Raw genomic sequence first — 20,841 nt, 5'->3', positions numbered from 1 at the left:
ACGATTTATCGTTTTTTTTTTTTACATGGATTGGATTGGATTTTTATTATTTTTATTTAATTTCCTAATACATGTCCGCGTCTATGTGTGTGTGTGTGTGTGTGTGTGTGTGTGTGTGTGTGTGTGTGTGTGTGTGTGTGTGTGTGTGTGTGTGTGTACGTGCGTATTTTTCACCTGTGGTGGAGAAATAGGCAGCCGGTTTTCCTTTTATTCCATAGAACAACTAATAAAAGCGGTTATAAAAATAAAAAGATTATTATTATTATTATTATTATTATTATTATTATTATTATTATCTCCTTTTCAGTTTCATTTTGAGCTGCGGAGATAGTGAAAAGCCAAGGTGAGTGACAGGGCACGAAAAAAGATTACTGTGAAACAGCTGCTTTTTATGAGCGGGCCCCTCCTACATTTGTCTCCCCTTTTTCCCAGATGAAATTTCTGCGCGCTTTGAATGGGATTCTTTCTCATCTAGATTGATTTACATTTATGGCATTCATCGCACAAATCCGAGGTAAATGGCGGGAGGGTGGGGAGGGTGGGTGAGTTAGGGCTGCTGCTGGTGGAGGAGGAGGAGGCGGAGGAGCGGGGGGGCAGAGGGGCGGGGCCGCTTCTTTATTAAAGAGGAATTAAATGAATTGAATTGGGGTAACGCATGGATTTGATTTGCTTATTTATGCATTAACCTGCGGCCATTATCCGCGGCCTAGTAAAGCCGCGGGCAAATCGTGGCCGCTTTAGCCGCGCCATTGTAAAACAATTTGCGCCATTGTTCCGTCCATTTAAAGCTTATCAATTTAATGTCGGATGATTGACAATTATTGCCCAAAGAGTTGCGGTAATTGTTTTTTATTTCAAAATAAAAGAGGGGCCGCTGGGAAAAACCCTTATCAAAGAGGCCGTGGCGTTTGTTTGCGGATAAATAGGCGAGTTCACGCTCATCGGGAGAGAAACCAAAGAGTGGCCCCTTCATGGGGAGAGAGAGGGAGAGAGAGAGTGGACAGGAGGAAAGAGAAGGGAGGGGGCGCTATACTAAGATGATGCTTCGCTTTGAAGGGAATTCACAAAAACACAAATATATTTACGCAATAAAAAAAATAATCGGAAAACCGGAATTTGCTGCTATACGAACAAAAAATGTGCACCGCGATGAAAGAGGTTTTCTGACAGATGTTCGCGAGCTGACGCACACGCACATGTCGCGCAGCCTCCTGTGCGCGGAAGGGGGGAGGGGGGGGGGGCGGTAGGTACTTGGGGACGCGGGGAGGCGGGGGGTCAGGACTCCGGGGATCATCAGCAGGGTTATTAAAATCAGATTAAGGTGGCCGCCGCTGCGCGTGGACACTAAAGATCAGCTCATGTGTCGCAAAGGTGAGGGAGAGATGGGCGCGTGCACGCACGCATCAGGAGCTTTTCTTCTCCTGTCCGATCCAGTGGAAGCAATGCTCCTCAGGCAGGTGCTGTGTGTGTGGTGTGTGTGTGTGTGTGTGTGTGAGAGAGAGCGAGAGCGAGAGAGAGAGAGAGAGAGCAAGGAAAGGCCGCTGTCTGGTGAAGTCTGACTTTTCCCCTGCATTGACCATTTACATTTTTTTTTTATTTTTTTTTGCTGAAAAAATAAGAGTCACTCATTTAGAAGCATTTAAGAAGATTAAAAGATTAAACCAAATAAATTTTTGTTGGTGGTGGAAACGATTGATTTTAAAGAATGTAGGGCCTCGATGTTCTGTTACTCTTTAATCGCATTAAGTCATTGTTGAACGCTCCTTCTCAATTAGAAGAGTGAAGATTTTTCTCCAACACATGCAAGAAAAAAAAGATTTCGGTCAAACTAGATTCATTACAATAATTTAAAAAACTCAATTCCCTGCCAGCTGCAATTCGAGGTCAAACCTTCCTCTGAAAATGTTGGTTTCAAAATTTATATCTAAAACAGGAAACAGCAAATTGATATTAGCTCCTATAAAAGCAAGCATCAAGTCTCATAATTTGATGTAAAATAAGGGTGTAAAAAAAATAAAAAGACAGATTCAAATGTTATTAGAAAGTGGATACGGTGCAACAGAATAAAACCCCTTACATATATAAGATAAATTATCACAACTAAGCCCATATTTTTCTTTTTTGAAATCACAATCATTGTTCAACTTAGTTCGTATGTGACTGTGGCTGTTTAAATGACCCAGCATTTGCTACTAAATCCAATTTGAAAGAGTTGTCAGAGACTGAGGGCAGTGGTGCAGCAGAGAACAACCCCAGAGGTTGGAAAACATGTTCACGAATGCCCTTTAGTGGCCTGGTGGCTCAGCTCAGGTCCACAGCAATGCGGGAACAACTAAATTAAAGCCTTAAATAAAGACCACCGCCAGGTCTGAGGTGTCCTTGGGGGACCGACGGCTCAAAAGAGGAGCGAAAAGAGGGGAATAAAAAAGGAAGAGGATCAAAATCAAGGGCTGGATTTGGAAACAGCTGCAGCGCATCAATGTAGGGCCAGTATGGGGCCGAAGAACAGGGCCCAGAGTGGCAGGAGAGCCCCGAGCCTCTCCACCCACCTGCTGGGGGGAAAGATGTGTAGTGACAAAGCAACTGAGGGGAAGGGCTGTGGTTTGAGAACATCATGGTGGCCATGCAGGAGCCACTGCTGCTGCTGCTGGAGGGTCAACAGCAGCAGGATGGAGGGAAAATATGGGACAGAAGATTGTTTGGTTTTGAAATCCATCACAGGGGAGCTGGTCCAGGAATAATTTGAAGATGGAGACGTTCGCAGGAACTGTCTGAAGGCAATTACTCTCTTCCATCAAAATGTCCTTTTTATTGCCTTTAGGTAATCAGCCAGGAAATAATTTTTTATTTTTATTTGAAAACTAAAACGTAATTTTTTTGTTTAAAAAAGACACCATGTACGTTTTAAAAATTTCTTCCCATCAATCTTTAACAATAAAATGTAAAACTAAGAGATATGCACTTCAAGCACCCAAGTGCCGGAAGTACACCCTTTATGACATCACAAAGGATACAGATGCCTCTCCAAGGTGAGAAACTTTACAAAGAAGAAGTGTTGGCAGATCAGTCTGGCGCCACCTCTTTTTTGTATACGTATAAAAGCCAGGGTTTTGACTGGAGGCTATAGATGAGGGGCAAACAGATTTCCTGATGATTGAGGGAGTCGGCGGGGCGTCTGAATTTATTCTGGATTTAAACAAAAACAACAACAACAACAGTTACTCACTGGGACCTCTGAATGTTTGAAAAGCATAAGTGCATCGACGGACGTCTCCCAAGAGTCCTAAACTCTAAATGTTGCAGTGAAAAAGTGTTGCACTTCACACTGACAACTTGCAACCACCATTCAACCACAAGAGGGGCTTGCGGAAAATTTATTTGAGTTTGAGAACTGGCAATAGGCTATAGAAAATATATTTTCAGCTTAGAAAACATGAAAACATATGGTTGGTGTTAATATATATATATATATATATCCTCCATCTGTTAGTAGATATATACACACACGTACATAATAGAGCTTTCAGAAAGATTCTTAGTACATCAAAAGACATCCAAATGTTAAAAAAAACCCAAAACAACAAATCAGTCTTAACAAGTACACAATAAAGGTAGTCTGGATGTCTTTAATACCAGTACATGGTTAACTGTACACAAATAGGAAAAAAAACACCATAATTAGACATTTTGAAATTATATCCCTTTTCATTAAGAAATTACGTTAATACCAGAATCATTTTTCCATAACGAAGCATCATTTATACCATTTATATTAGATCACACAATGAAATAAAAAAATTAATTAAAAAGTTATTAGCATCGGACTGAGTCCAACTCCGCGCCGAGTCCACAGCCAGGACCCGGTGAGGTGTTAGTGAACTGGGAGGTACCAAATAAGACAAGTTTCTCTCGTATTTTTGATCATAATACTTAAACCATAAAAATACTACATTAATTAATTATTACACAGGTAGAAGTACAGAGGCTTAGCAGTCTTGAATAATCCAGGTGTACAACATACACACACACACGCACAAAAAAAAAAAAAGAAATTCTAGAGCTTCTCACTTTTCTTCTTCAACAAGATGCAACATCAAATTTCAAAACAAATCACATTCACAATCTCAACATTTCTTTTTCAGCATGAAAACGAGACAAAACAAAAAACAAAAACAGAAAAATGAGGGACAATTTTCCTGCAACACTGATCACAGGGGAAATAAACTTGTATACGTATTTATATATATGAAACGTGTATTTTAAATTAACAGTCAAATACATGAGCATATATACAGAGTTTTACAAGGTAGCAAAGGTAAGAAAGCTATTTCAATATCCCCCTAAATTCTATAGCAGAGAATTGTAATAAATTATCAATGACATTTCCATTTGGAAAAAAAAAAGAAATAACATTAAAACTACAAGTTAAAAGTCTGTCAAAAAATATTAGAGAAGCCATCTTTGTTTCAAAAGTGAAATAAGATATTGCACCTTTTTTTTCTGTTTCAAACCAAAGTACAATAAAAATGACAATGAAAAACAGACAGCATACAATACACACGAGGAATTAAATTAGAACTATTGCCACTGGCTGACTTTACTTTTATCGCTTTGTAACAAAAATACATTTTCCTGTAACAAAACATCACAGTTTCATTTCACTGAATCATGTAAAAGGACAAAAAACAAAATCATTCTTAAACACTTGGTTGCTTTCAACATCTCATGACATATGACACAAAAAAAAAATGGTATTCAAGACTGCTAAGCACATCACCGTGGTCTCATTTTCAACATAACTAGAAAAAATAGATCATATTTCTGTTTGAAATGTTACAACTTTTGGGTTCATTTTGGCGGAAAAAAAATCTGAGGAAAATACAGAAAAAACAAAACGAAAGAACAGCTCTCTCAAGTCCAAAAAGGGATCCCAGATACCGTCTATCCAAAATAACAGTGTACACAAGCATTTAGTAACAAATAAATGTTTCCTGATTCTGTTCTTTTTCCTTTTAAGAAATATTACTTTATCATATAAGTCATTCTACAGCTAGTGTTTATTTTTTCCACTAAGAAGAAAAGTCTTCAAGGCGGTGCAAATCTAAAACCCCCTCTGTTTAAAAAAAAAAAAGAAAAAAGAAAAAAGAAGGAAGGTTGTTTTCATCCTCCCAGTGATTCAAGTCTTTCAACTGGGCGTCTTCCTCTAATGATCCTGTGGGAGGAAAAACAGGCGTCATCTACCGGCATCACAAAATCACACAAAAAACAAGCAATTCTAAAATTGAAAGGAAGCAGAAAGACAGAGATAAGCTCTTGAGAGATTTTTGTAACCAATGACACATCTAATGTGGAGAGAATAACAAAGGTCGGATTATTTTTTACGAAAAGACTTCTGAGAAAAAAAGACATTTTTCCAATCCTGCTGCTGCTGCTGCTCACCTGAAGGCCTGGGGCTTGTGTCTGCGGAGCGCCCTGGTTGAAGTAGGCCATGGGCTGCCTGTACAGGTCCACCCAGGCGTTGTAGTCGGGACTGGAGGCCTGCTGAGATCCAGGACCAGCTGGCTGACCTAAGGAGGGGAGAGGAAAGGAAATTCAAATCAGACCTGCGAGTTTGGGCCACAAATGCATATTTAGAAACTATGAAACACGTGTGTGTGAGTTACCCCAGGGTTTGCTGTAGTCGGGAGCAGCGTTCTGGGCTTGGTTCTGCTGACCTGGAGGAGACATGCACACAATGATCAGGGCATTAGCGATAAAAAAAAAAAGAAGAGAAAAGAAACAAATTTTAAAACGCAATGGTCAAACTTTTTGCTGCGGAAAAGTCAGATTACAAGCAGGATGTGCGTCAACGACTGCTGCCGTGGTGAATAAATAGTAAGTTGTACTTGTGTGGCCGCACACAAAAGAAAAGGCGTCGCATTCACAGTGAAAGGGCGATGAGATGGTTTAGTGCCACTTGCCTAGCTTTTTATAATACTGCTCCCAGTCCATCTGGCCCGTCTGGGATCCATTGTGACCTGATGGCGGATGACAACGACAGTTAGCGAGGCCGCGGTTTCCCTTTATTTTCGCTCGCGTCCGCCATCGCGCTACTCTAGTTTTTCATGGTCAACGTCGCAGAAGAGCAACGTCCCTGAAAATGTTGGACTTCTGAAGGGCGACGGCGGGAGGACGGGGGATTAAGAGGCCATAACTGTAGCTGGGCGACTCACTGTGCTCCTGCTGGCCCGGAGGTTGCCATATCTGAAAGGTCGTCCCCCATCCGCCAGTCATGAACGTCTGGTGACCACTGATTAAAAACACACAGAACACAAAATTCATTTCAACTCTTTTCGAATATTTTTTGAGATGATTTCCAGGAGGAGGAGGAGGAGGAGGTGGTTCTGGTTCTCACTGCTGAGGAGGAGTGGTCGGCCCCTGGTTGTAGGGGTTCATGCCGAAGCCGCTGCTGCCCCCCATCACCGGGCCCTGGAGCGGAGCAGAGGAGAAGAGAGGAGGGGAGTGAGGGAGGGACCACACTTGTGTCTGAAGGGGCCAACAGGCAAGGTCAGAGGGCAGCGCCGGCCGCCGATGCACTCCATTAAGTCCATTTGATGGATTCTTCACGTTTAACCCCTGGTGACACCCTGCCGGCCACCAGCAACCAGCACCACGGCAGCCCGGCCCGCCGCCGCACCGACATGTGCGCTCATGAATACCGGGGGAAAGGGGCCAGACAAAAGGGCGGACCACCTACCCCAATTCTCTCATCGATCAGCTGGCGGGCCTTCTCCAACTGCTGCGGGGTGCCTCGGATGGAGAAGATGCGCACGTTGGGGTCGGTGTTGGGCGGCGGGTTCCTCTGCAGCTCCACGTGGGCGCGCGACTGCTCTTTGATGTTCTTGATGGTTTCCCCACCTGGCAGCAGCGCAAATAAAGCGCAGTGATTTAATTCCAAATGAAGCAGACAACTGTGTGATTGACTCGTAATCACTGTTTGGTGAAAAACAATAATCAATGAAAGCAAGGTGCTTGAATTTGCAAGTATAGTGAGGATGATATTTTTAAAACTGTTATTTAGTCAACTAGTGACGTTATCATCCAATGTCTCAAGACAAGTGATAAATGGAAACCTTCCCATCCTGCAAAAACAATGCAGTCCAAAAACAAACGCAGCTGGTAAAAAAAAAATATATATACAATTACAGCAGAAATATTTTCATTTTCCATCCCCGAGGCCAAGACAAAAGCATCCTTCTAGTTGATTGACCTCATCGATCGATTAACGATTTATTGATAAGCGGGGATTTTTCCCTGAGAGCCTAAACTTCACAATGAAAAATGTGTAAGGAACACATTATTTAGCCTGAAATATTGTTGAGGGTCCAATGTGACCCATTTTTACATTAAGAAAACAGTAACGACACCCTCAACATTTATCCTCTGACTTTAAGTTGACTTCTAATGGGTCACATTAGGTAACTAGTTCTAGGTATATTATGACCATCAGAGTAGCTACAGGTGAATTGCTCTTTCCTGCCACTACACTGTTATGATATGAACTACCCCTGTGAAAAATCTTCCTATTATGACATCACAAGGGGCAGGCTTCTAGCACTCTGTGTTGGAGCACAGTGAAAAAGTGGACTTTTCCAAAGGGCAACGACTGTATAACCGACGACCTTTCACTGTGCCCTCCGCAGGGCATAGCACGATGCGCAACTTGATGATGTGATTGGACGATACGCTGTATGAACTTCTCGCATCGCCTCCACTGACATGAGAAATCTCCGGCGTCCCGCCGCACTCGCGACGCCGCTACCTTCTGAGGACTGCTGGCATGTGTCTCACCACTTATCTGCCATTCTGCGCTAACACCCATGCAAATCAGGAAACAAAAGGGGACATCTCCTGCACACCTCCCCCTCCCCGCCGGGCCGGGCCTCGGCATCCCATGCCAACTTCCCGACGTGTGGGGAGAGCAATTACACAAGTGGGGGAGAAAATGAAACATAGCTGGCAGGAGAAAAGAGGCGAAATTGAAGCGTATCCTCCTTCTGGGATATCGTTTGTCTCTTCTTTTAGCCCCTTTCTTTCTTGACTCGGTGTTGTCCTCTGTGATGAGAGAGGGGAGTGCACGGGGGGGCATAAAGCTGCAACCCCACCCCACCCCCCAACCACCGCCACCGACCACAATGCCCATCCGAAGAAGAAAAAAAAAAAAAGGGCTGAGGGTGCTTCCCGAGGGGACACCGGGGCTGTCCCAACATCAATTACACATTTGTTCACTTGTGGCTGACACTCGGGCGACCCCGGCTGACCCTCCGAGTGAAAACGCTCATCAAAAAACCTCTCCCCTCCCGCGGCCTACCCCTCGCTGCCAGCAGACTGCACATGGGCCATTAACCCATTGTCAACCAAATGAAACTTCTGCCTTAATGAAGCCATTATGAGCTCTTCTAGTCAGACAGCGGAGAGCAATGAAGACCCCGACTATTCATTTCATGGACTGGGCTGTGGTGAGGACAGATAATACCGGCCTTATTAATGAGACTGGTTTAGTGAGCCGCGGAGAAAGGAGGGGACACAAAAGTGCAACTGGTGACGGCATTCAGGGCCGAGGTGGGACGACTGGTGAGCGGCTGCTGCTGCTGCTGGAGGAGGAGGAGGGTGGAGTGGGGTGGTGGTGGTGGTGGGGGGCGTTGGAATAAACATAATCTTAAAATTAAAAACTATTGAAGCAACTGGAGGTGTTTAGCACCAGAGGAGTAACAGGATAGGAGGATATAACCCGTATAAGGTAGGGAGGGTTTTAGATGGATGCTTAATAAACAAAACGTTTGGGTCTGGTATTTGGATTAGCAGATTGCAGAAATTATTTTCGTGCCCATACAGATTTTGACAAAAAGGCATTAAAGACATTTCCATTCTGAAACAGTCCAGTTTATAACGCAACGTTATACAGCATTAAGTCACCATGTGTGGGGGTTTAAAGATGTGCAATGTCCATTTGACCTCGTGTGTCGACAGAGCACGTCATTGTTTGCTTCACACGTTTCTCTCCTTAAACCCCCAAAACCTGCTTAACCTGACAGATGAGCCACCGCAAATTCAAAAATTAAAAACAGTATTTGGGAGAATTTTCATAACTGTTAAACAAATGGACACAAAAGAGACTTAGATTTGAGATTTTCTTTTCTCTCTCTCTTTTTTTTTTTTTTTTTAACTCAACTTAGGTTGCAGTTTTAGCCATACCCAAAAGAGGATACGCTGGAGTCAAATCCAAGCAGCCGTGTGAAAGTTCAGCCCTTGAGCATAAGTTGGGTATATCTGCTTTCTCCAGAGGATTCGGCTTATTAACTCTCGATGACACCGGCACAAAAAAACTGCTTTTTGAGAATAAAATTCATGAGTTAAGCTGACGGATGCACTATATTCATGCCGCTAATAAAGTCTGAGCAGGTTGGTGGGTGGCTTTATTCATCAAGCTTTGTGTGTGTGAGTGTGTGAGAGTGTGTGTGTGTGTGTGTGTGTGTGCACGGAGGGTCAAAACAGAAGGGCAATGGGCCGCATATGGCATCGTAAAGATATTAATCACGGCGCCCTTTAGGGCCGGCTGACAGCATCCAGACCCACCGCCATCGCCACCATATTGGCCCACTTCATATGCTAATGCGTCGAGAGGGGGAACGCAACGCCCAGGTTTATTTGTTTCCCTCGGCCCGCTACATGCACAAAAGCCACTTGACATTTCTATTGCCATGTTTTTATCTTAGGTAAAGAGGCCCCCTCGGACACCGCCCACCACCGCCAGCACGCACGCACACACACACACACTAACTCACATGGCCCAACCTGCATGCTACACACACACACACACACACACACACACACACACACACACACACACACACACACACACACACACACACACACACACACACACACACACACACACACACCCCTTCTTCCAATGCAATGGTCAATGACTTTTAAATAGCTGGCAATAGAGTGGGCATGAATAGCCAATAAGCTAATTCCTCCTATTCATTCCCTCGCTGCACTCTATTGGGCTGAAAGACCCTCATTAGATGCCAGGCAGCCTTCCACATGATTGAGGGCTGTTATTATGCACCTTTAACAATTAATGTCACATTACACGCATTATCCCCGTCATTAAGCCCTTAGTGAAGCCAATGAATGCCACTTGTGCTGCATACATGAGCCGCGGTGGGGAGAATGGGAGGGTGGTCACTCGCCCCCACCTCGCGCACCCCCCCCCCTCATCTGTTTCACGCGGCGGCAGAAGCCAAGTGGCGTTCGGTTATTAAATCAGGGGTTTGGTTGAGAGGCGCTCTCGGAAAAAAAACGGCAAAATATTGCACGTCGTTCTATCTCAGGGGTGCAAGGACGCACCGTCGAGAGGTGCCCTCACCTCCCCTGCGAAACCCTTCCTTCACAACTGGAAAAGAGTGTGTTGTGAACTCTGGCAAAATTCATGTAGTAACTTTGGTTTGGTTGGGGGTTTCTCTCTCCACCTATCACGCCAGCAAATGGAGTTGGTGTGCGTGCTATGCTGGGTTACGTTCAAGTCACTGCAACAAATTTCTCCCCCCTCCCCTCGTAGAGAGGTTGAGCCAATGACGGAGACAAGACGCATCTCAATATTTTGCAGGTGCTTTCACTGAATGGTGTGGAGCGCATAAGCCGGAAGAATTACATTTTGCTTTTGTTTGTTTGCTGCCAAGAACGGTTGTTATATTTTCTTCTTTGATTACTTGTAAAAAATATTCTGTCTCCTCCATCCGACCAATCACAATGCAGCATTTTCACTTGAAGTGAACTGGTCACGTGACCTCGCACGTCATGTACGCTGACGCGTAAATGCAAAAACAAAGTGTTTCCATGACACTTTTTGCGATATACCTCCATATTGATATGTCTGAAAAACCACCTCATGAGAGTGTAACGTGTCCCTGAACGCAACGTGTCCCTGAATGCACCTACTTACCTTTGCCAATCACGAGACCGCACTTGTCGGCAGGCACTGCGTATGTCACCTCCTGCAGGCCGCTGGGCCCCCCCATGTTGCAGTCCCCTCTGCCTCGGCGTCCCATGACGCCTCCAAAGCCGTCGCGCTCCTGCGGCAAAGCAAGCGGGCAAAATTTCAGTTGGAAATGCCAAACACAGAGGAGGGTGTTTTTTTTTTCTTCTTTTTTTTCAAATTTAGCCCCGAGGTGGCAGCAGCCGCGCCGGGCGCTTTCACAGCGTCGGCGACAAAATGGGATGCAGGTACCTGAGCAGTCTGGACTAGTTCGTTGATGAGATGCACTGCGTGGTGGCAGTGGTCCGGCTGCCCCATGACCTGAGCCACACGCTCAGGACTGACTCCGTCATCTGGAGGGAAAAACACCAGCAACACAAAACACTTTTAACTAAAATGACAACAAACAACCCAAAAACAATGACTCTTCTCATTGAAATTCACACTCGGAAGGACTAAAAGTGATTCAAGGAGCTCAGTTTTGAATCATTTCCCTTGTTTAAAGCTCTTAATGCGTCCGGTGTGCGCAATATTGCTGGTTGTTTTTACTTCCAACACCTCAGCGGGGAAGTTGAGAATTTGAGCAGACGCCTCTTGCCTTGTTTGAACTGGATCCTGACGCCGGCATCGTTCTGAATCTTCTTTATCATCTCTCCATTTCTGCCGATGATGATGCCGACGGCAAATCTGGGCACAACAACCTAAGCAAAGAGCAGGATTTTATTTCTCTCCGTTTCTTTATTTTTTAAAACGACACCCTATCATCATGATCAAAGCAAACTGAGGAGACAGTCTTACATCCAGACTGCTCCCGCCCATTTTGGATCCAAACTCTGCTCTGCCGACTCTGAAGTCTCCCTGGTCCTTGTCTCGGATCAGTTTGACCACAAGTTCACGGGCTTGCTGTATAAAAAAAAAAGAGAGCGAAAAACGAAACAAAACACGGGAGACATTAACAAATGGTGACGCTGAAATTCTGTTCACAAACTCAGAGGCCTTTCAAGGTGTAAAATTGAGTGTAAAAGAGAAAAGTCAACGGCGCACACTGGGCCTCGGTGGCCGACCTGCACTTTGTGAGGATCCCCAGTGATTCTCAGAGGCTTGTCTGCTCCGGTGGGCATGGGGTCATCCTGAATCATTATCATCTGCACTCCAGTTCTTTCCTGGAAGGACACAACCACACGCGGAGGCAGAGACACTCAGAAACACTGCGGGTCAAGAGAACTGTTCAACTCTTAAAAGGTGGAATTTAAGCCACACTTTGATAAACAGGCTTGATTTTCCTTTTATTTTTTTTAAGAAATGCTGGACAATTCTAGAAGCAAGCATAAGTAAGTTAGACAGAGGAATAGTAACTAAGTTATTAGAAATCTCTTGTGTAAAAACTGTATCTCATTTGAGTCAAATCATGAGGATCAAAAAGCCTTTAAATCATTGAGCATGAAGTGAAATCATCTTAAATCAGCAGAAAGCTTTAATATTCTTGCAGGAGGGTCATGTGATGTTTTACACCTGCTCCCGCCAAGCTCTGCCATCCATTCATTCTCGTCCACAGTCTTTGCAACAGTGCCAAGCGAAGTACGACGTCAAATATTAGACCTGCAGCTGTTTGATGGTCTCTCCTCCTTTGCCGATGACGAGGCCGACTTTGTTGGCGGGGATGAGGATTTGCTGGATGGAGCTGTTGCCGTCCATGTCGTTGTGGAAGCCGGGGCCGTAGCGACACTGCTCCACGATCTCGCTCAGCAGCCTCTTGGCCTGACTGCAAAGAAACAAAACTTGTCACCACGGGGCAACACAGAGACCGTTTCTCGTTGCCAAACGTGAGAGAGAGGTGGTCAGGTGATGCAGGAACAGATTGGGGGGGGGGGGGGGGGGGGAGGAGTCCGGGTTCGTGCCCTTTGTTGCTACAACAATGAAACGCGCTGAGGACGCTTTACACAGGTGGTTGTCTTTTCTTTCTTTTTCTTTTTTACTGTCAACGGTGGAAGGCAACACTTACTCGATGTTTTCAGGGCTGCCAGTCAGCGTGCAGGGTCTGTCCAACATACCTCCGCTGTCTGGAAGCAGAAGAAGGAGAAGAAGAAGAAGTTACATAAACTCAAGCTATGCACGACCAAATGAAAACCAGAATTCAGATTATTCAAAAGTCCACCTTTAAAGGGCACCTATGATGCTTTTCCACTTTTCTGAGCTCTAAATACTGTTACAATGTTGAACTCTATCGTCAAACGATCCGAAATCGTCAAATAATGACGTTCATGCGATGTGAGCCCTGCAAGTTGATGTTGTTCACAGAGTTTTTTTTTAACACTGGAAACGCATTGATGTGAATGCGTTCCGGATCTCCTTTCATGGCCAAGCTCAGACACATTCTCGGACTGGTCCCGCCCTCCTCCGCTCTGCCCCGGAAGTTATGTCGCAGTGCGCTGCTCCAAGAAAAAGTTTTTTCGGTGTCAGGGAAATAAAAAGAAAAAAAAAGAAAAAGGAAAATACCGAGCGACCACCAAAGCACCAAGGACCACAACGGTCAGAGTGGAACAAACAGAGAAAATGTTGGAGGTTTGTTCAGCCTCATGCGGATGCGATGGAACACCGGTCCGGTCGGCAACGGGAGTGAGACGGGCTTGACTCGGCCGGTGGACGACGAGAGAATAGTCAGCCACGGCAATATTTGAAAACATGTATGAGGACTGTAAGTGTATTGTGACCTCAAGCAACATTAGTTTTAAAGACTACTTGCAACGTACAACCGCTGAATTGTGTTGATGAACTGTTAGCCACCACCGTGCTCTGCTTGTTATGTGTGTTGTGTTCGCTGGCAGCGAAACTGAAGAGGCAGCGATTTTGACTCGCAAATTTCGCTCCTTATAGCGATGTTCACGCTGCCAGCATGGTAACATGGGTTGTATAGAGCTCTTCCTGCTTTGTGCTTGGTGTGGACTTGAGTCGTGCAAATATTCTTGTCTAGTAATAAACGACTATGACTCAAGTGATCGTTTCAGCGTACATATTTTCTCTGCTAGGACAGTGTTTTGATACAAGTCAACAGTATGAAACCAAATCATTCAAAGAAATCATCCTATTAAAACGTATGGCAAAAATACAAAAGAAAAACACGGTCAGTACACAAAGTAAAATATATTTCCGGGGACACGGAAGGCACAAAAAACGTCCAGGGACCTTCGGTCCGCCTTGCGGCAGTAACTCAGCCCGCGCTGGGTCCGTACGAAGCCGGATTAGCTGGTAAACAGCTGCTAAAGGGTGAAGCCTCCACGACGGTAAGTGTTTAAATTGTGCCTGTTTCGTAAAGTTTGCCGTTTACTTTCAACTCCCGCACTGGCACACTGAGGCAGTGAGGCTCAGCAGCGACGAAGAGCGTGACCAATCACAGCGGAGTGGGCTGGGCGGGAGGCGTACACAGAGGAGGCCGGGGTTGGAGTGAAGTAAAACAGAGCGTTTACGTGGGATGCAGGAAATACGAGGAAACGAGCAGCGAGATACGCAGATCTACAAAGCTTTTAGTGCGGGTAACCGTGGGTTGCTGCTCTGGAGGGGCCAGAAATCAAATACAAAGGCCCGAAAAGTAGTCTCATAGGTCACCTTTAACTTCCTTTTTCTTGATGCAGACAATTTGTGCTACAAATAGGCTACATACATAAGCAAAACCTTTCCTAGCTCCTTTACTGTGATCACCTTGTATTTAACAACCTTTCAAAAATTCAACAAAGCAGCACTTTTAGCAGAAATATAGCAGGTGTGCAGTAGGTTGCAAACAGAGGGGTAAACAGTCTGTTTTTTTGAATAGTTAATTCTGTGAGGCCACGGTAGACCACAAAGAAAAATAATGTCGCGATAAAAGGAAGCGCTAAATATTTGACACTATTTAGAGTCATCGTCTTCTGTAAGAAAATATATAGTGGAAAATACCTGAAGCAATTTGGATCTTGCAACCTGATTCCAGTTGAATTCTTGAGATCTGTTCTCCTCCTTTTCCAATGACTGCAACAGAAAGGGGAGGCCAACTTTAGAGCGTTTTAAAATTTAGACTGGGGTCCCCGAGCAGTGACCCAAAAACTAAGTGCTACGTCGATGGTGATGATGGCGCATCAAACACAAATCTGAGCAATAACGAAGCAAGCGAGTCACTTACTGAATCCCACCATCTTATCAGGCACTTTGAAGTCTTCCGTCGCAAAAGCCCTGCAAGGGATGTGGACAGCGCACAACAAATCAACAACAAAATTTATCAAATTCTGATAAAAAATAAAATGAAAAGAAAAATATTGCAACTCAGGGCCGAGAAGATAAGCCGATCTTATTTAAATATTTAAATAGTGTACAGATAAAAATAACATTCAAATGGTATTCAAATGAAAAGAAAAGAACATTGTGAGCGTCTGTGCTGACCTTTGATGTACCATTGCACCGAGGTGGTTCCCCACTGAGACGAGAAAGGCAAAGACACCAATTAGCAGGAGGAAGATGAGCGGCGATGGTGGTTAAAAATAAATACTTTAAAGACGTGAGTTAAACGATAGCTGACCAAGCAGCAGAATGAGAGAGCAATTCGGTTGGGGCGGTTGTGGGGGGGGAGAAGTGGAGCAGATGGGTACGGCGCTGCCAATCCTGGGTGTTCACATCTGACCCACAGCAGGGGGACTTTCAGCAGCATGGTAATCAGGCCCGCGAGTGTCTCTGAGCGAGCGTTTCAATCAGAAAACGCTCACAAAGAGAGGCAGCAGCTGGGTCAGCGGCTGCTGGCCATAAATTGAATTTTGACAGGTAGCACCCAGCTCGGGTCCTGCAGGGTCAGTGGAGGATGCGTCGCAATGGACGCCCACACCTGAGTTGATATCTAGCAGCTTCAATCAATTTTATGGTTGTTTGCTCCGATTTCACTTCTTCTGGAAATGCGCCGGGGTTAACGCTTCAGAACGGAACCCCAATGAATATAAAACAGGGGAATGCATCCGAGGACGAGGCCAAAGAGTGAGATTTGAATGCTTTTATTCCAGTCGTATAGGTGTGTGCGCTTCATAATTAAATACGGCGAGCTCGCCGTCGCGATATTGCGCTTGATTTTCACCGGACAACCTTGACTGGGATAAAGCGAATGAACTGCCCAACAATGAATAACAGCCTTAAAGCAGAACAACGTACAATTTGTCTATCCAAGCATTCATGCCAGAGCTATCACACAAACAACCATGACAAGAGAGGAGGATATGACTATTAGGTTCCACTAAGGTTGTGAAACATATATCAGATTTATTGTTACGGCAATATTGAGATGTTTGATATTAAACCTCAAATGAATGAGGTGCCGAAAAGGGGCATTAAAAAAAACAAAAACTACATGACTGGGTAATGTGAAACTATGTTGCCATGGAATCCAAGTTTGTTCATTGTCATAGTGTCAGCTGTAGTCAGGTGAGTTTGTCTACATAAATCATGTGGCTGTAATGTAAACAGTGATTGTATTTGTTCAATGTCTGCAAAGTCAACTCAGCTGTTTTTTTTTCCCCAGCAACTTCAGGGCGACTGAGAGGCGTCACAGGCTGCTCAGACACACAATAATACTGCAGACCCACAGTGCGTATGTAGTCAAAAGTTTACCTCCATTGTCTAGTGTACGTTTCGGGCCTCCAAAGCCATAGAGGGAGGGGTCTAAGACCGGAGAGGAGCTGTTCATGTTGGGCTGGTCTCCAATCTTGGCTGCCATCTGGAGATGCACATGAGAAAACAAAGTGGACCGTTGGTTAAATGTTGGTGGCAAAAGCTGCTGCTCAACAATCCACTGTTACACGGCCAAACATTCACATCTGTAACTTTCCCAGCACAGATGTACAAGGCATGAATAGAATGTCTGCATATTTTTTACAAGCATGGCTATGCTGTGGAGCAGTGGGGGTGTGGGGGGGAATTCCCTTGCATTAAATCAGTGTAAATTTTTGTGAACCACCAACCTGAGTGGTTCAACTACCTGCAGACTGCAAAACGTAATTAGTCCTGTGGTAAAGGAACGTGTGACTCCTAGAGGTATAAACACAAGTGCACTTATTTGCATTACAGCCCTGCTTAAATCCATGACACTACAACCTGGAGAATACGCTGGTGTTCCGCAAAGTGAGAGACATTTAAGTCCACAGTTATGCTGTGCGAGAGTGCCAACAGCATTTTCCACTCCCAGTTAATCTCCCTCCTCTTCTTCCATACACAAGTATAGCATTTCAGAAAATTGCACTAAATTGACATCTGCGTCTGACAGGGTTTTTTTTTTTTTGCACTCCCCCCTTTCAAACTATGAAAATACAGGGACGGCAATTAGAGTCTTCCATCACCTTCAGGCATAATTTTCAATTTCAGATAGCATGATGGAAATCAGGAGGCAGGGGGGGGAAAAAGCAGGTGTGAGTTTTTTTTTTGTTTTTTTTTAAAGAAATACTATTTCTTCACTGTAAAAGCGTAAACATTAAAATAAGAATTCAGTGTCTAAACAGCAACATAAGACAATGCACAGTGCAACGCTACGTTACCGTAACAGTAAACTGCACTTTCTAAAAGGCAGTTTTTCAAGCCAGTATTAGTCGCTGTTTTGCCCATCCTGTGACACACCAGGGTGAGGATTAAATACACAAAAGGACAAACAGTGATGTCTTCACAACATGTCCTTTCATGCATTGTAGTTTTCTGAGTTTTTTTTGTTGATGTTTGCAAAAAAAAAAAAAAAAAAGTAAAAATGAATGCGTGGTAGAAATTCAGCTTGGGCAGCCTCAACATTTCAGCAGTCACTGCTCCAGGCTCCGATCCTCTCAGATTACACATCAGCAGGTGATTGCTTTGGCTACAGCGTCGGCGCATGTGTAAAACTCACATGAGAGACATTAAATGTAAAAACTGGGCACTTGCCTTGTTTCTAGTTCACGCCACATCTGTGGTGTATAATGTTAAAACACAAAGTACTACTACTTCTCCTGTTCTTTCAATCTATTCTAAAACCTTCAGAGAACACTGATAATACATGATGGTATATATAATCTGACAGATTAATTACTATCAAATTTGAACAAATCCCTCGTCTAGCACTTCATGCTAGACTTCTCGGGTGAAAAGTTTCTTTTTGGGTCAGGTAGATTTGGTGTCACGCAATCCTTTCATGGCGAAAGAAACAGTAGGTTGGTGGCACGTCCTACAAATGTCCTGTTGGCATATCTACTAATAAATGTTTTCTTACAATGTGCACTTTGTGAATGAATCCCTCAAGATATCTTAGCATGAATCACATGCCAGTATCGATACAGGCATAACATTATATGCCAGTGGCCAACTTTACGTGACACCAACCATGCAACATGTTAATTCCTGAGAAGTAATTTAGGATGTCTTATTTGATCAGGACCTTGAGAAACTGGTGGTCTAATATAATTCTATTCTATTCTCATTGGAAATTAATTATTCTTTTAACCAGCTTCATATCACCCCACAGTGACCAATCGTGCTAAAGTCACCGTCTGTAAGCACAAGCTGGCCGTGTTCAATCCGGGCCAGTCGAGAAATACGGGTTGTTTGATTTCTAACAGAAAGTTTTCTGGCATTTTCCAATCGGCAGTGGAAAAAAACAAGTGTGCCCGAGAGGAGGAGAGGAGGGGGGCTTATTTGAACAGATGACGTGACTGTAACTTACATGGCCTTACAGCAAGGCAGCCCTGTTAGGGTGCATAACACCCAACACGGCTAAGCTACCAAACACGCGCTGGCTAGCTCGCCCGTGTGCTTCAAATGCTCCCCCACAAGGTTCCCTTTCTGTTGAATAAACCAATTTACCAGCAATTCAAACGAGGAGAACGGGAGTGTGCGAGCGTCACCATAGCATGTGATACTAGTTAAGCTGCCCGACGTGTGTTTAAATCGGGCAACAAGCACTAATGCTGCGGCTAACTTGGGGGGATTTCGAGACTAGCGAGGCTAACTTTGTGACGGCGTGTCAGTCGCTCCGACTGCTCGCTCTCGCCTCTTCCTAACCAACCAACCAAGCGTTCGAGTCGGTCACGTTGTGGCTCTGAGCTGGGAGCAATCACAACTTGTGATAGTGGCTTAGCCGGGCTAAGCTAAGCACAACTTCTGTCACTTGACAACAGGTTGCAGCGTCGCTTTAACTCGCCAAAGTTGCGCAAACTTCGACTTTCGGGGAGGCCGTCGCGTTCCGTGCGCGCACCTCGACTTGTCAACTCGTGCGAGGCACTTTTGACACTGTCCGCGAGCGCGTCTTGGTGTTTCGTGCAAACTGTAATCTGCCCCGTTTAGCTACGCTTTCTCGGGCTATTTAACGTTAGCATGCTAGCTCGCTGTGTGCATGAGGAGTTAGTGGTAGCACGGGGAGGCTTGCCCCGACCCCGACTTCTGCCTCGCTTCGCATGTAAACGCTTGCTTTTTTGTGGAGCGACAGCACTAAACTGCTGTGCTCTTTAGAACGTTTACCTGTCGAACACGGCGTATCGTGTCTGCGAAGTCATCTTTAGTTCCAGGCTGAGCCACCGAGGCCTGTCCCTGAACCAGCTCCGCCATCATCATCATACGCCTCGGCAGCTGAGAGCTACTCTTGGAGGAGAAAAAAAAGGAAAAGGGTAGCACACGTGCCAAGTCAAAGCTCCGCGAGTGTCAAGATCTCGCGAGGTTATGGGAGGCAACACGCTGGCAAGGAAGAAAAGTCACGCTGTTCATAAATTCCTTTTCACACTGTGGTGAATAATTGATATTCATAAACCGAATTCAAATATATTTAAGTATACTGCCATGTTACTAAATATAGCAGTTAAAATGTTTAGACAAAAATACAAGTATACATATGTCGAACAACAAATGAAGAATTAGCATTTTGCATTTGGTTGACTTAAAGGCCAGTAAGTAAATTTTAAAGGGAGCTATAGGCATGAAAGAGTTAAACACACACGTATATGCAGGAATAGTTTGTCAATAAGAACAAACAAAAGAAAAATATATATACTGCTGTGTTGGTTGATATGAGAATTTTTTATTGATATAAAGAGCAGATCCACTTTAAGAAGGCAGCCAAATCATACCACCATGCCTTCGTATTACTAAATGCTACTAATTCTTTCACACCGGGTCTTTAACTTGATTAAAATCAGGATAAATGTCTCACAGCATATTACAGGACACACTGTATTAAACCTTCCTGGGCTATTTTTAGTCCCAGCGCCGCAGTCTGTCTCGAGAGAGTCAAAATGATTCCCGTCAAATTGACACAGAGTGATACCTTCCCTGCTCCACATGTGGAAACGTCTAGCGTTGCACATCTGGAAAACGCCAACTGCCAGACAGAAGAAAGTGAAATTGCTGCAAATTTCCAAAGTGCTTATGCAAAACAGTTCCTGCCCCACACAAATTGCATCCAAACCTTGATGAGCAATGTAAAGCGAAAAGAAAGAACATTTTGCATTTGCAAAAACAGTTTTAAGGTAATTTCGGGCAACGCCTCCAAGTTTCCCTGAAATTTTGAGTCTTCTAGAGTTTAGTGGTGTAGGAGGCTGTTAACAGAGGGCTACATATGCTGTTTCTGGGAATCTACTGTGGGGATTTTTTTTTTTGAGGGGGGGTGTAGGTGGTTGGTTGGCAGGGGGGTTAATGATTATGAAGGGTGTCAAGGTTGACAAATAAAGATCTGAAAATTGATTTAAAATTAGACTTTTGAGAAGCATTTCCGACTCGGTGCCACTTCTACATGCAGCTGCTCCGACGTCTCGACTGACCCTGAAAGCTGAGACGAGCAGAACGCAGCGCTGTGCCATACATAC

At 44.4% G+C, this 20,841-nt stretch overlaps 1 protein-coding gene across 3 annotated transcripts; it reads right to left on the bottom strand.

Moving 5' to 3' along the window:
* Positions 1–3,606: 3,606 nt before the first annotated feature.
* On the bottom strand, positions 3,607–19,662 carry fubp3 (far upstream element (FUSE) binding protein 3). 3 transcript variants are annotated; one of them, XM_076043634.1, is made up of 19 exons: positions 19,505–19,662; positions 16,643–16,748; positions 15,434–15,467; positions 15,177–15,226; positions 14,954–15,025; positions 13,026–13,083; positions 12,623–12,785; positions 12,088–12,186; positions 11,822–11,926; positions 11,622–11,724; positions 11,276–11,376; positions 10,991–11,120; positions 6,737–6,897; positions 6,395–6,468; positions 6,213–6,289; positions 5,961–6,017; positions 5,664–5,714; positions 5,440–5,567; positions 3,607–5,212 (listed from the first exon to the last, which is right to left on the bottom strand). In XM_076043634.1, the coding sequence occupies exons 1-19, from the start codon at positions 19,598–19,600 to the stop codon at positions 5,204–5,206; spliced, it is 1,674 nt and encodes a 557-aa protein (XP_075899749.1). In that variant the 5' UTR covers positions 19,601–19,662; the 3' UTR covers positions 3,607–5,203. The 3 variants fall into 3 exon arrangements, with proteins under 3 accessions (XP_075899749.1, XP_075899750.1, XP_075899751.1); XM_076043635.1 differs by lacking the exon at positions 5,961–6,017; XM_076043636.1 differs by lacking the exon at positions 14,954–15,025.
* Positions 19,663–20,841: the final 1,179 nt, after the last annotated feature.

Source organism: Nelusetta ayraudi, unplaced genomic scaffold (genome assembly GCF_046127955.1).
Source record: "Nelusetta ayraudi isolate G7.1 ecotype Tasmania unplaced genomic scaffold, CSIRO-AGI_Nayr_v1 ptg000076l, whole genome shotgun sequence".
In the NCBI taxonomy this organism is placed as follows: Eukaryota; Metazoa; Chordata; class Actinopteri; order Tetraodontiformes; family Monacanthidae; genus Nelusetta; species Nelusetta ayraudi.
The sequence above is the reverse complement of the archived record's forward strand: the minus strand, read 5'-3'. Positions and strand labels throughout refer to the sequence as shown.